This window comes from Pygoscelis adeliae, unplaced genomic scaffold (genome assembly GCF_000699105.1).
Source record: "Pygoscelis adeliae isolate BGI_AS28 unplaced genomic scaffold, ASM69910v1 Scaffold436, whole genome shotgun sequence".
NCBI lineage: Eukaryota > Metazoa > Chordata > Aves > Sphenisciformes > Spheniscidae > Pygoscelis > Pygoscelis adeliae.
This window is the reverse complement of record NW_008825051.1, coordinates 1137406-1151857: the sequence shown is the minus strand read 5'-3', so window position 1 is coordinate 1151857 and position 14452 is coordinate 1137406. Positions and strand designations below refer to the sequence as shown.

The 14452-nt window shown below is 39.1% G+C and overlaps 1 protein-coding gene across 1 annotated transcript in view; it reads left to right on the top strand.

The window, feature by feature from the left end:
• The window catches only part of PNPLA7 (patatin-like phospholipase domain containing 7), a 129714-nt gene that overhangs the window by 17042 nt on the left and 98220 nt on the right, over positions 1–14452 (top strand). Inside the window, exons 11-16 of the mRNA XM_009326364.1 lie at positions 213–357; positions 920–1012; positions 5572–5672; positions 6574–6720; positions 10889–10966; positions 11821–12026. Of these exons, the coding sequence (XP_009324639.1) occupies positions 213–357; positions 920–1012; positions 5572–5672; positions 6574–6720; positions 10889–10966; positions 11821–12026 (770 nt within the window). The remainder of the gene's footprint in view (positions 1–212; positions 358–919; positions 1013–5571; positions 5673–6573; positions 6721–10888; positions 10967–11820; positions 12027–14452) is intronic.

Here is a 14452-nt window from a genome sequence, read left to right as displayed (position 1 = left end):
CAAAATGGACATATGTAAGTCCATGGGCTGTGATGGGACACACCTAGGAGTGCTGAGGGAGCTGGCAGATATCATGGCAAGGCCACCCTCGATAGTCTTTGATGGATCACCACGTCTGGGAGAAGTGCCCCAGGGGTCAATACAGGGTCCAGTCCTGTTTAACATGTGTGGGTGTGTGTTTTATGTTTGCCTTTTCACCTTGCTGCTTGCAGCAGAGCCAAGCCATCCCACTCATCTCCGTGGCGAGTGTAACATCTGGAGGAAGTTCAAGCAAAGCAGTAAAAAGACAAGTGTCTAATGTATCAGAGGAAGACCGTGGAGAAAAGTTTGAAAAGGCTGGGGAAGCACTGGAAATAGGTAATATTTCTGGAAACGTGTAGTAACTATCCTTTGTGATGTTCTTTAATCGTTGTGCTATTCATCAGAGGATTTTTATTTGATTAGAGTAGTTAGGGCTTATCTTAAATCAGCTTCAGGTTTGAAGTTTTTGGATAGTCCTTAGCTATAATAGGAAATTATTACTGTGTTGTTAATGATATCGAGGGGTGAGGGGAAGGGATAAAAAAAGTGGCTCCTAATGTTGACTTCATAGGAGGAGCTGTGAAAATTCTGCACTCTAGGTAGTAGCAGAAGAATTGCTGGATGTGCGTAGGCTTTGGGGTTGAAGTGTCAGTACGGAAGCTGAACCTAGGAAAACACATTGAGTTGAATTTTGCCTCTGAACCTGAAAATTTTTTTTTAATTAAATCAAAAGCGGGAAGCAGGTTTAAACAATGTTTAACATTGATATTTCAAAACCTTTAACACAGCCTTTAAGTTTTAAAAGTGGGTAGCGAGAGGTTCTTGCTGTCAATGAAATTTATTTTATTAGGGAGTACCGTGTGTTTACATTCGTGTAACTTCTGTTTCTAAATTTCAGATGCGTTGAAGATTTCTGGTACAGAAAACTCTGAGCATGCTTTCAGGAGAAGCCTTTCTTCACCTCCCTGTGCAGGGTCTGCAGAGACTTCTAGTAAGTAGTGCTTGGCAAAATTGCGGGAAATATGTAATATATCTAATCATATTGAGGAAGAGACATGCTCTCTGGAGCACTGGGTTAGATAATCTTCCTGTTGATGTTAGATAATCATCTTGCAGTAGTACTGCTTCCGAACTCATTTGTCAAAAACTTATTTTCTGAAGTAACAAATGGACTATTATCTAAGAGAGCATTCCCTTGCTGTGTTTATTAGTCGTGGGGAACATACAGTAATTTGGCTACTGAGAGACTGCAAATGAAGAGCTTTATTAATTGATATAACTGAAACAAAGTGAGTTACGATGATATGTTATCATCTTTCATGCAGAAGATGACACACGATTCTTGCTTGGCTGATTGTCCCAAAAAGCACATTACATGGCTTTGTTGCTTTTAGAAGACTGTTTTTTGAGTGGGTAATAAAGGTGATTTGTCATTGGATGCTCTGATGAGACATTTATGAGGCTGAGCTGTTTTGATGCTGCAGTATTCACTTCAGTGAACTTCAGTCATCTCCACTGTAGACATCTTCCTCTGAGCCAGTAGTTTAGGTTAGCTTTATGTTCAAGGTAGAGAAACTGGAACTTCTCGGGTGAACCATAAAAGGAAGGAATCTCTTTCGTTAGCTGAGCACCAAACTAACCATCTTGAGGCAGTTGTAACGTCATGCTTAGATACTGTAGTCATTATGGAGTTATTGTTAATAGAGAAGTCTTTTAAAGTTTAATCTGTGGAATGAAAGTACCCTGGATACATTAGAAGATACATGTATTGCCAACATTGACTATTAAATGGTTAAGGAGATAAGATCATACTATGAGGGGTTAGAGAGTACGGAGGCAAGGAGAGAGGAGGGAGACAGGCTGAGGCAGCCCTCAGCGTTGAGGGTTTTCCCCAGTGTAAGGTTTCTAACACTTGTTGCTATCGAGTTAAGTTGGTGGTACGTAGAGGAGAGAAGAACGGGTAGTAGGGTTTCTTACATCCTGCTTCATTTTTAACAATAGAGAGTTGATTCGCTTTCTCTTCAGTTTCTGCTATGCAAATGTACAATGTCCCAGTTACAGTTTTTCATAACTTCCATGTTACTGTCCAGAGGGATGGATGTGTCAGAGAAGTAGGATTTTGGCTAGTGACAAGTCGATCATCTTTCTAAACCAGGGAAACAAATTAAGGGAAAATATTGAAGTGACCCGTGCGAGACTTGGGTTTATTTTCATATGTCTTAGGTTGTTTTGCACTATGCATTATAAAATGTACCAACAGACTTGATTCAGCGGTGAATTCAGTAACACTTACTCTGAACATAGCCATTTTTCCCCCGGGTAAATAAAGCAGTACAGTGAGATCTGCCTATGCAGCCCTGTAACACTTCTAAGGTAGAGTCCATGTGTGTTCTTAGAAGCTTTTATGTGGAAGGATCCCTGCATACTTAACACTCAATATGTCCATTTGTCCTTCCTTTCTCCTTTTATGTGTCATAAGAGTTATGTCAGGGTACACAAAGCTTAGCAGAGAGAGAAAATTAATTTTTACTGACAGAAGGAGCATATCTAATTGGGTAATTATGATTTGCCTCGGTTAACGGAGCTGATTTCTGTTCACTGCACTGAGGTTACAGTCACTGTTTAGCTTGCATGGAAAGTATCTTGATTTCTGTAAGGAAGGGATCAAGATTTTGCTTCAGATTCTATTCCACTGCCTTACTGTGTGTTCAGACTCCGTGGGAATATTGACTGTGTTTATTATTGATTCAGAGAGAGGAGAACTGTCTGTTGTTAGAGTCATACAGGTGCTATTATCTCAGCATCTCTTCGATTTGCTTGGCTCATTAGAATTAACCAAAACTGCTAAAAATGACTTTGGGGAAAACATTTTTGCCTCAGTTGCTCCTGAGGTTGGGGTGTAATTTGTTCTTCTGTTTTTTGTATAGCTATCTAACTTGAAACATAACAACTGTGTACATGAGGAAATATGATCCTGCCAACTTAGGATAGTCTACTTTTTAAGTATACTAACCCTTTATGTGCAGAAAGATGTAATTAAGTCATGTGGAGTATCTGGGCTGGGGAACAGAAGTAGATGAACCAAAAAAAACAACGGGATCTTTTGTATGTGGTAACTTCATCAGTTTTATTGTTCCTGGAAGTAAATGTTCCCAACTTAATTTTTTTAAGGTTAAATAGCAGTTATCTTTTATTGGTTGGTTTGTTGGGGATTTTTTATCAAGAGTTAAGAGAAACTGCTTTTCCTTCTTCAAAACTGAAGCCGTGACCCTACAGCATGCATGCAGGAGCATAGGACCACCTGCATTAGGAAAAGCAGGTAGTTCAGTGAGCGAGTACTTGGAAGGAAGGAGGCAGCTGAAATGCTGCCAGGGACTATGTCAGTTGCCATTGTTTTTGCAGTGACTTCCATACCAGCAGTGTGTGGGATACCAGCGAGCATGTGTTCATCAAACAGGATTGCATTCCACTCTTGAGTTTCCCACTGCCTTCTGTTCTTTTGACTCAACAGTTCTAGTTAAGGCTTGTTCTGCTGTATCCTTTCTAAATCCCATTTGAGCAATAAGACAGTTTAATTAATTGCTGCGTGGGAAGCTCGTATCTATGACTGAGATGGAGACTTCTACTTTGAATAGAAGTCTAGTAGACATAAGCTTTCACTCTTAGAATGCCTCCTCTTTTTCCTCTCTCTGATTTTTTTTTTTTTAATATGCATAGCTATGTAGAGGGTGCTTTTCATGCCTACGTGCCCATTATCAGATTACTTAGGTTTAACCTGAGAAGCCTGTGTTTAGATTTAACATGCACTTGGTGTATTGGGGCTTAGTAATTATGCTGACACTGTGATTTGTGGGGCAGTATAATTGACAGGTAGTCAAATCAGCCCATATGGAGTTCCATGCTGCTATTTCTACTAGCCCAGCTTTTTTTGTTTATAACTAATTTAGGGTCTTTAATGTTGCAGTGTGTATGAAATCCAGTTAGTAGCATCAACAGCTCTTTTTTTTTTTTGTCTCACAGTTTGTAAGTTTTGCTGATGACAGTCTTTGGGTCAACTTGTTGGGTTTCTTGTTTGGAGGCTGGTCATTAAATGATGTTACGACCCCAGTGGCAGATGTGGATTTACTACATGCAAAGATTTGTTCATATTTGTAGATAACATGAAAAGAGTACTCTGAGGTAGATTTGAATCCTTGGGACAGTAGGATTCTCTCCTTGTCTTACCTGGGGCAGAGATAGGAGTCAAGCTCCTTCAGAAATAAAATAATTGTATTTTTAAAATTAAATTTGTAGACAGCTGTTCATGGGAGGGTAATATTTTCACATGATCATATGTAACAAGGGTGTAAATATAGGGTAGTTCCATGTTTCCAAAAGGCAACTTTCCAAAGATCAGGGCTATCCTGGGCAAACTCAAGTGTGTCTGGGGCGGGGGGGGATGGGGGAGGAATTCAGAATTAAAAATTTGAGCCCTTTCAGAGTTTATTAGGTAACAAAATTCAGCAGTCAGGAGAGACAATTGCTTTTCCTAAGGGCCCATCCTATTTTTGAGCAGCAATTTGTATTTAAAAAAGCAAAAGTATAAGAACAATGTAGTAACAGAATGAAAAAAGTGTAAGGGAGAAAACTTAAATTTTTCTGAATACAGTATATTTTTGAGATATATTAGGCATAGAAATATGATAGAAATTACTATAGGTTTATTTGTTAAAGGAAATTGCAATCTCTGCATGATTCTTCAACCCATCTGTAAATCATCAGGCTGATATGTGGGTATCCTATTGAAGGTAATTGAATGGGAAGCGTTTCCCAGTTACATTTGCATTATTAATTAGCTCAGATAAGTTCCTGGAAGGTGGATGAGATAGCCAAGGAGCTAATATAATTAAGATGTATTAAAATTGGGAAGTGAGGAGCAGAAGTTGTTAGTGACTTCAAATTCATGAATTAAATAAGTGAGACCTGTGAGGGAATTCCTTATGTATCTCTCAGCACATGACATGCATTGAAAGTTTGGACAAGTTGTAGAAACGAACTGAAATTATTTTAGGCATTGGGGGGAATGCTTTCTATGGAGAGACTTTAGGACTCTGCTGATCATAATATTCTCCCTATGAAAGCTCTTGCAATATATCGGGTACAAAAAAAGTTCTTTGGTTTAGTGGAGAAAAGTTTAATTAGACTCATTTCCTGCAAACAATGAGGAAAATCTGTTTGGTGGATTTGCCTCTTCCTGATAATCTTCAGAGCCGAAAGACTCTGTTTTGTCTACCCCAAAATAATCATTGTGCTCTGTACAAGAGTGCATGTGGGAATTTTGGGACATACTGTATACATGAGCTCAGATGAGAAGACTTAAAGTTTCCATGAAATCTTCTAGGTCAAAAGGAACTAGGAAATAAATAAGAATATGAGGATGCCACTTTCTAATTTATCCTCAGCTTCAGAAACAAACAAACAAAAAGTTGCTCGACTTCGTGTACTATCTGCTATTTCTGAGAAACTGTAATAAAGGAGGTGCTTAAACAAAGATTTTTATATTGCTCGTAGATAATTCCAGCGGTGCAAAGTCAGACATGGACATGGCATATGAAAGAGCCAGAGTGCACTTTGGCTCGGAGGACACTGCCAGCAGTCCTGTTGTGGGCAAGGTAGGTCTGCTCCTTTGGAGACTCCAGCATGTTTCTTGCATTGTACTTCCTTACTCATCATTATCCTTTGAGTAATTTAAATGTTTTGTCCCTTACTTCGAAACGCTGCCCTTGCAACTCTGTATGAGTTGTGGTATTTGGTGGTCTTGTATTGGTGTGTTTTAACTTACGGTTGTCTCAGTAGATTTTGGTGACTGTTCAGGCTTTTTAGTGCAGATCTTGAAACTCTGTGGAGATTCCCTTGGCAAGTAATGAGAAAGCACTGCTGCAACTTCTTGATTTTAGGTATTGCCTTCCTCTGACTCATGAAGAGGATTATCTGGAAAGGTGAATTTGTCAGACCATACTTTTGTGAGAACTACTTTGCAGCAAGGAATTAAAAAACTTGTATCAGCCTGTGAACTTCCTGTAGGATTTCAGTCATGTTTTATAAATCTGTTTTTCTTTTTGTGGTCTGCTTTTTACAAATACTGACCTGGAAGTTAAGAGCACAAAAATGCTCTTGAATTATAAAACTGCAAGCCAAAATCTGAAGAGAAACGGTGGCAGCTCAGTGTGACCTTGACAGACATTTTATCTTTTCCTCCATCTTTGTATACGGTGTTGATCAAGTTTTAGTTCTGTCAAGCTGGCAGCTGCCCGGGTTCTGAAGTCTCTTATTCTTCCCTTTCGCAAGCTGTGATGTGTAACTTTGTTTGACTTGAGTGTCAAGCTTTGCAGAAAAATACAAGGATAATGAAGTTAGCGAGCTGTTGCTTTTTTGGAAACCTAGCTTTTTTTTTTTTTTCCCAGGCCACCAGTTGTGGTGGATCGAGAACACAGATGATACAGCAAGTTTTTGCTGGGTAGGTGCCAATTATAACATCTAAACTGATACTCGTTGTGTATCTGTTCTTTGCAGTCAATATTGAAGAAGACGGTGACGGTGACAGAAACTCCTTCAGCAGTTTTCCATTATAGTGCTGTGCAAGATTCCTGTAACAGCAAACATATCGATGCCATCGTTGAAGCAGCAAAGAAAGACCTTTCAACCTTGATGAAACTTGATGTAAGTTATTGCAGGAAGAAATGGCTTTGGTTTTGCTTTTCATCTCATTCTGCCAGGCACTAAAAAGTATATTGTCTCCCTAGTACACTGTAGACTATCTGAATGTTTTATTCTCAAGTCTGTTAAGTTATTAGCAGGACGGAAATAAATCTAAATTATTCTGCCATTTGGAAAGACTATACTGAAATGCACTGCATGAATCTTTTCTCACTGTGTACAAATTTATTCATGTGAGAAGTAAACGTGCAATTTCTGCTGCCTTGTAATTTCATGCTCTCACATCCCGTGCGAAGAAGTTATGTAAAGGCGTTCAGGTGATTGTTGAATCTATTAATCTTGTTGGCATAGCATCTGAGTGCCTCGTTTGATTTTTGGAATTACTCCGTGTTTGGCCATTGGCTATGAATGCATTTCACAGCTGAGTGACTGCGCCATGCCCGTTCCAAGGTGGATGCTTGGTGCCCTCGCAGTCGTCATTGAGCTCGGCCCCTGCTTATCACCTTCACGTTGTAAGAAGGAATGCAAATGTTTGTTTTCATCGTTCCTATGATTCCAGCTGCATTTCATTACAGAGGTGTATCTGTTCATGCAGCTCATCAGACAATTTGGGAAAATTGCACATCTGTCTAAATCAGTCACAGATACCCTAGTTTTCTTACAGCTTATATTTCAATAACTCGTCTGTTGATGCTGCCAGAGGCCTGGGCACAGCTGCTGCAGCCTCCTCCTCTGCCTTAAGAGGTCTCACCAAGTGACACTTGCTAGAATTTAAAAGACTTTACTTTTAAATTCCCTGCTGACTTCCAAATTATTCCCCTTGCAACTTCGAAATCTTGGTCATGATCTTTCAGCTACCAGCAGTGAGGCTCCAGATACGTGCTCTACATTGTCACTGATTTGACTAAGGGGTGCAGTACTGGCTGTTTGTCTGCAGGAGACTTAACTGTCTTGTTACGTTAATTTTCAGTTTTTTCAGGCATTTATATCCTCATGAAAGGCTACGGACTGTTTTAGAAGAAATTCTTGTTACAGATAGAATAAAATAGGGCTAGATACTTTAATCTGTTCTCTTCAGCCTTTTGTTCTTGATAGGACTGGCCTCAGACGCCACTTGTGACAAAAGTTTGTATCCAATATACAACTGATGTCTTCCTTTTTAGATCTATTGGATCAGGAGCAAAAATTCCAGCATCACTGAAACTACCGATTACAGCACTTTTTTTTGTTTTTGTGAATCTAGAGTAAATATCTCCGTAATTAACAAGTAAACAGATTAGAGTTGAACTTAATTGGAACAGTATCCTTAAAATGCAGCATCTAATAAGCAGTGTTTTTAACATGAAGATGTAAATAATAATGAAATAAGGTAGGCTTTTCAAACTTTGATATTATAGCAACTCAGTTTTTCACAAGCAAATAAGAATCTGATGGAATGTAGCCAAATGCTAGAAATCTCATTTAAAGGTCAATGTTGTTTTTTTTTCTATGTAGGATAGCAAAAGTTGATTCTTCTACAGGCAATGGAAGAAAAATCTTATTGTGTTTAAAATATTTGGGTTCAATAATACTTAAGGAAGAAAATGAATTCTGTAAGCTCTTCTCTTAAAAAAATAGCTCAGATCTTTTATTTCTTAGCTGGCTGGAGGCATTTTAAGATGTCATTTTTTCAGAGCAGCCAATCAGTGTGAATAAAATCAAGATATTTTGATGACAGATGGTGGTGTTTTGTTTTTTGGTTGCTTGGTTGGTTTTTTTCATGAGACTGTAAGGGGGGGGATGATTTGCTGTAGGAGAGGCAATATTATTTCAAATGACCCTTAGGTATCTGACTTCAGAATTAAGATTTTCTTTTTTTTCTTTTGTTTTTAAATAACTTGAATTCCTTGGGTCTCTGTCATGAATGGTTTTCATTGCTCATGCAACTTTTACATGTTTTCAGCTTTATCTGCAGTTTTGATATGAGAGTTAAACAATGTTGCAGGGCATATCTTCTGTGTTGGTTATAAGAGAATTAAGTCACTTCCTTTGACAAAAAAAATATTTGTCTGTCCCGGTTAATTACTGCTTTTGTTCATTGTTTAGAAGTGGTTTGTGCTTTCACTTCTGCATCATAAACCTCTGCTAATTTATTATCTATTATAGTAACACAAAGAAGAAACTTGCTGTGAAATGGATTTTGTTGTGCTAGCGACGACTTTTCCTAAAAGCCAGTGGCTGGATGAGGCTGAGGGGATCAGTGCCAAGTTATTTAGTTCAAACCCTGTAACTATGCGATGCTGAATTTGGGTTTGCTGGTCTTGCCCATTCAAGGGGGAAGATACTAGACAGGATGGATCTTGTCTGTGATCTTGTTTGTCAACTCCTTTGTTGCTTAATCAGGGTAGCAATAGCACAGAAGAGTAGGATTTCAAGGACTGCTTGGAGGTCATTCAGTCTCTTTTCATGCCCAAGGCAGAATCAAATATTGCTAAGTCATTTCTGGCAGGTTTTTGTCTAACCTGTTCTTAAAGATCTCCAATGATGAGGACTTCACAGCTTTGAGTGCCATCTATTCCAATACTTAAGTAATCTTAGACATGAAGAAAATCTCTGCAACAATTTTTGTCAGAGCTAATGCAGCCAAAAAAAGCCGTTGATAAGTAGAGCTCATGAGGGAGTTTGTATTCCCTTACTGTGAGGTACTTTCGTAGTTAAAACTTTCTCTTTTATATCGGTAATACTATACAGCCATAAATGTATAAATATAGAAAAAACATCATAGAATTAGTTGAGTTGATATTGCTGAACTGAAATATTTTGACAGGTGCTTGTCAGGTTCTTTGCATAGGATATGTTCCCCTGAAACAGATTGGTTTCAATAAAACTATTTTTTGATGAAAATCTGTTCTTTTTATCAGCTGTAGGTGTAAAGAATAGTTCTGATTATTTCACTTGCTCTATTTTTTTCCAACCAAAAATGAAAAGAGAAAAACCTGGCGTAACAATTACAATGGTAAAATGTTTGCAGCTCTACTTTATTGTTTTCCTGCTGCAGTAAGGTTAATGACTATGGGCAGATTCTGCTCTGCTGCTTGTGCTGCATGCAGCTCTCTTGCTTTTAGTGGCTCTACCTCTGTGGCAAAGTACTGGACACAGTAGTGTCCGGCTTTGCCTTGCAGAGGTTAAGCTGCGAGATGCCAGGACTGCACTGTCTCTCTTTAGCATAAAGCAAGAATCACATAATTGAGCCTACATTTTTGCCCCTACCCATTCGGATGATGATAATAAATTGTTGAGCTTTTAAAGATTTGCTGGTTTGGGTGAAAGTTTTGCTGAAGCAAAGGTGGCCTGAAGCATTAGGGTTTGATACTGACTGCACACGGGACACCAAATTGTATGGGCAGTTCTTTGAGATGAAAGAAAATTCTCTCCATGCCTGGCGGTTGTCTGTGTAACGTACTCAGGATTACGGTGGTGACCAGCTTTGGAGCTGGGAAGGAATCTTCTGATCAGCTGATGCACTTAACCGGATCAGCTCCTTGCCATTGCAAGGATTTGGGGTTGAGTCCAAACTGAGGGCAGGCTTTTGGAAAGACCCTCCCTCCTGTGTGCTCTTCAGTCAGGAGGAAAATTCCCACTCTCCTGTGCAATCCATGTGCGCATGCACGCCAGAATTCGTTACTTTGGGGAAGCTTTTGGTCTACAGTGTGTATGAAAACCTGCCATGTATGCACAGCACAGCTGAGCTGTGTGACCAGGGGAGGGCTGCAATAAAGCAAGTGTTAGATCATCTTGTCCAGTTCCTCCATGATGTAGACAGCCTCTTCTGGTTTCACCTTCCTTTGAAAATAACTTCATATTTCATGATATTCATGCCAGCTGATATAGGTCTTTTTTTGTTATAGACCCTTAAAAGAGTCTGGGGGCAAAATTGACAAATGTAAAATCCTTAAGAATCTTAAGTCTGATCAATTGAAACGAATGAAACCTTTTTTCTTCTGGAAGGAATGTTTGTTGGGTAGAGAAATATAAAAATCATGCACCATATTTAAAAGAGATTCAAGTACTTATTACATTGTCTTTAGTAATTATTATTCTTATTTGCTTTATTTCAATGCTTCCTCACATTCTCGGATCTTTACATGAGCACCGACAAGTAAATTGTACCCCCCGCCCCTTTCTTCTCCAGGATCCTTCGTTGTTGAATGGCAAAGTGACGCTACATCAGGTTACTGCTGGGACTGTGCTATCGAGGCAAGGAGATCAGGTGAGTGGGCGTCATCTGAGAGTAGAGAGAATGTAAGTCTGGCTCAGTCTTTGCCCTCCACCATAAGGTATTTATACACATTGACGATAAATAAAAAATCCCCTCCCGACCCCTCCCAAACCTTCTCTTCTCGAGGCGAAAGAATCCCAGCTCTCAGCCTTTCTGCCCACACAGAGTAAGCAGCGTAGCCAGAGCCAGAGTGGAAATCTGGTACCTGTCTGGTTTCAGCTCTTGGGCACCTCATGAGAAGGCATGGAGCATCATACCTCCATCCTTCCTGAGGAGGTATGGAGACTGGGCAGCCCTTTGTCATGCCCTGCACTGCGGGCTTTCGGTCGTGTCACTTGGTTGCACTAAAGTATTTTTCCCCCCTATACAATAGAAATCCAGGGTTATTTGTTTATAGCAAAGTGTATTTAGGATATAACGAGATTAATTTATAATAATACTGTGTAAATAGACAAGCTTATGTAAAGCAGATATGGGGCAGCTCCAATTATGGTGCTGCTGTATTCTGCTCTGCTGAACTGCGATGTCCCTCTTCATGCTGCTGTGATTACCCCATTATCTCCATTCTCAATTCCGTTGTTATTTCTTGAGATCCTATAGATGCAGCCTTCATTTTTCATAACCGTATGAAGAGAAACACATTTTTCAATATTGTGGCTGCTTAGTTTTAAATATTCATAACCTGTTTTTAATAATTCACTATTGTGTCTTATTTTATCACCTAATTGTTCAAAAACTATAGGGAGCTTTCTGGAAAACAGATCAGTCATGATAGTACTGTCACTGTGATAATTGCTTTTAAAATCTTATGGGATTTTATTGAGCTCTTTTTCCATTTTCTCCAGGATGTTAATGTTTGCTTTGTGGTCTCGGGGATGCTTCACGTGTACCAACGGAAGATAGACTCGGAGGAGGACACCTGTCTGTTCATTACCCATCCAGGAGAACTCGTAGGCCAACTCGCTGTCCTGACTGGGGAACCACTGATTTTCACCATCAAGGCCAACCGAGACTGCAGCTTCCTGTCTATTTCCAAGTCCCATTTCTATGAGTGAGTTCTGCCATGAAAACATGTATTGATTTTTGTTTTTTTTTTTAATTATTATTATTTTTTATGGCCCTTTTGAACAAATGGGAGTGGTGGATGTATGTGTGGCATAGTACTGCTACAATACGTGCTGTAGCAAACCAGATAGCTTACATGAGAGTTTTAAGAGCCCAGATGATCTCTGACCCATCTATCAGATGGCCTTATCTCCAGCAAGAGGTAATGCAGGGAACATGGTAATATTAAATGGTGGTATCTCCTTTGTTCCAGGTTTATGGAGCACTTAACCCAATGGGGTGTGATTTATGACCCAAGACTTGTATACTTCATAATCCAAATGAGAAAGTCTGGCCAGAGCCTGTGCTTTGCTGGCTTAAGTGCTTCTTTGCCAGGCCCTTTCTCTTAGATTCATTATTCCTTTTTGCTGGAGAGCCACCCCAGTTCGGTTTCCAAACACAGCCCAGGCTGTTGGATGTCTTATGAATGATTGGTCTTGGTGTAACTGTAGGTTTTCAATGCTCACTAATAGAATTGGTCAAAGAATAATGCCCCCTGTGCAAGACAGGTTCCTTTCTGGACCTTGGAAGTAGTACATGACTTGTGACTTAATGCCTAAAGGGGGATATAGGTATTTCTTGATTAAAAACCACACACCTAAACCTGATATGATGACTGTGGTTAGTCTCATTGTCCAATATTAATGATTAAAGCTCTTGATTTATTCCATGATCCATCCTATTGTTAAGACTTACTATTAGTTCAAACACGTAATTTGTGTCAAATACCTCTATTTCCTTTTCTAATCTCCTTTTTCAACTTCTGCTTGAATGTGCCATCAGTCTTGTGTTATGTGTAGGACTTCTTGAGGTTGTGTTTTCTAGGCCACTATTATTTTGTGTATTTCCATGTACTTCTTACTTTCTAAATAATTCTAATTGTTTGTATTGCTAATCAACTCTACCACAGAATCTTATTCTGTGATTTTTGTTTTTTCACCTCAGGCGGAAGGCTGTATGCTATAAAACTGAACATTCTGTTCTCAGCAGTGTGCTTGGTTGATTAGCTGTGTTTTTCCAGGTCTGTGCAGTGGATGTCAACTCTTTGACCTAATTTCTGATAGATGCTCCCCATTTGTGCCATTCCATGTGCTATCGGATCTATTTCTTCTAAACTCCTACTTTTTCTTTCTTTCTTTTTCTACTGTTGTTTTCTCACTTGTTTTTTACTTTAAATTTCATTTTGTTGTCTCAGCCAACCAGTCAGATTCTACCTTTTCCTCCTCTTTTTCAGTTTTGATATTCAGTCCTGGATTGACTCCTTTGCTTGAGCTCATTTTCCTGAGTTTTCTCTTCTCTCTCGAGAATCGAGTTGTCTCTTGTTTATTCCAACTTACCTTTTCGCTTCCATTAACTCCTTACCAGTCAGTGATCTCAAACCCATCACTGCATCACCTCTTCATCATTTCTGGGACCTTTGCAAATCTTTCTTTTTCACCTTTAAAGGGTCTGTTGCCAGTTCTCTGCATTTTACGATCTCTGTGATCTTCCAGCATTCCATCTTCACAATTTCTCCGGAAACCCAAGTTTTATATCACTTCTAACTCCTGTTCCTATATTTAAAAGTGTCATTGTAGAAAGTCTTTGAAAAGCATGAGGTTTCTCCAAGTTTGTTCATTTTTGCTTTGAACTCTATGAGAAAGAAAAACTTGTTGATAAAATTAGAAATGTTTAATTTTCCACTTTTTGTGCCAAATTTCTGTGCTCATAGTCCTACAATGTTAGGCTTTCTCCTTCGCTCAGAATCTCACAGGAATGATTTTTTTTTTTTTTTTTTTGGCTCTTATCTTACTTACTGACCAGAAGAAATTTGACAAGAACCTCCATTATTCTCCAAAATTCCTTTCTTCCTTTCTTGTCAAATGTATTACTCTTTTTCTTTGAGCTGCCCTGGAACTTTTTATGTGTTTTTTCTCAATAATTAATGAGAAGGCAAAGCAGAAAGAACACGGTCAATAGTTGCCATTAGGCAAAGAGCACAGTAATGGAAGTAGCCCAGCAGGGGCTAGAATTGCCAGTTCTAGCAAACCAGCGGGCTTTAGAATTGCATGTTGGGTGTTGGACAACACTTTTCACTGAAACTTTGAGGCAGGAGCCTTTTACGTGGTACTAACATGACTAAATAACTATCTGTAAATGTAGAGTTTAAGTATAGGGGTGACACAAGCTAATTATATAGTATATACCTTGAATGCTTTGCTATTTGCTGAACTGATGTACTAAGTGTGCAGTGCCTACGCTGCAACTGTTGGTGTCTCCTGACGAACAGTGTAATCAAGTTGTCACCACTCTCTTGAGGGAATATGTTCAGGTTCTGCAGTACTAGGGACTCTCCCACATTTTCTGCTTCAGTAAATTTCACAGTTTAGAGTC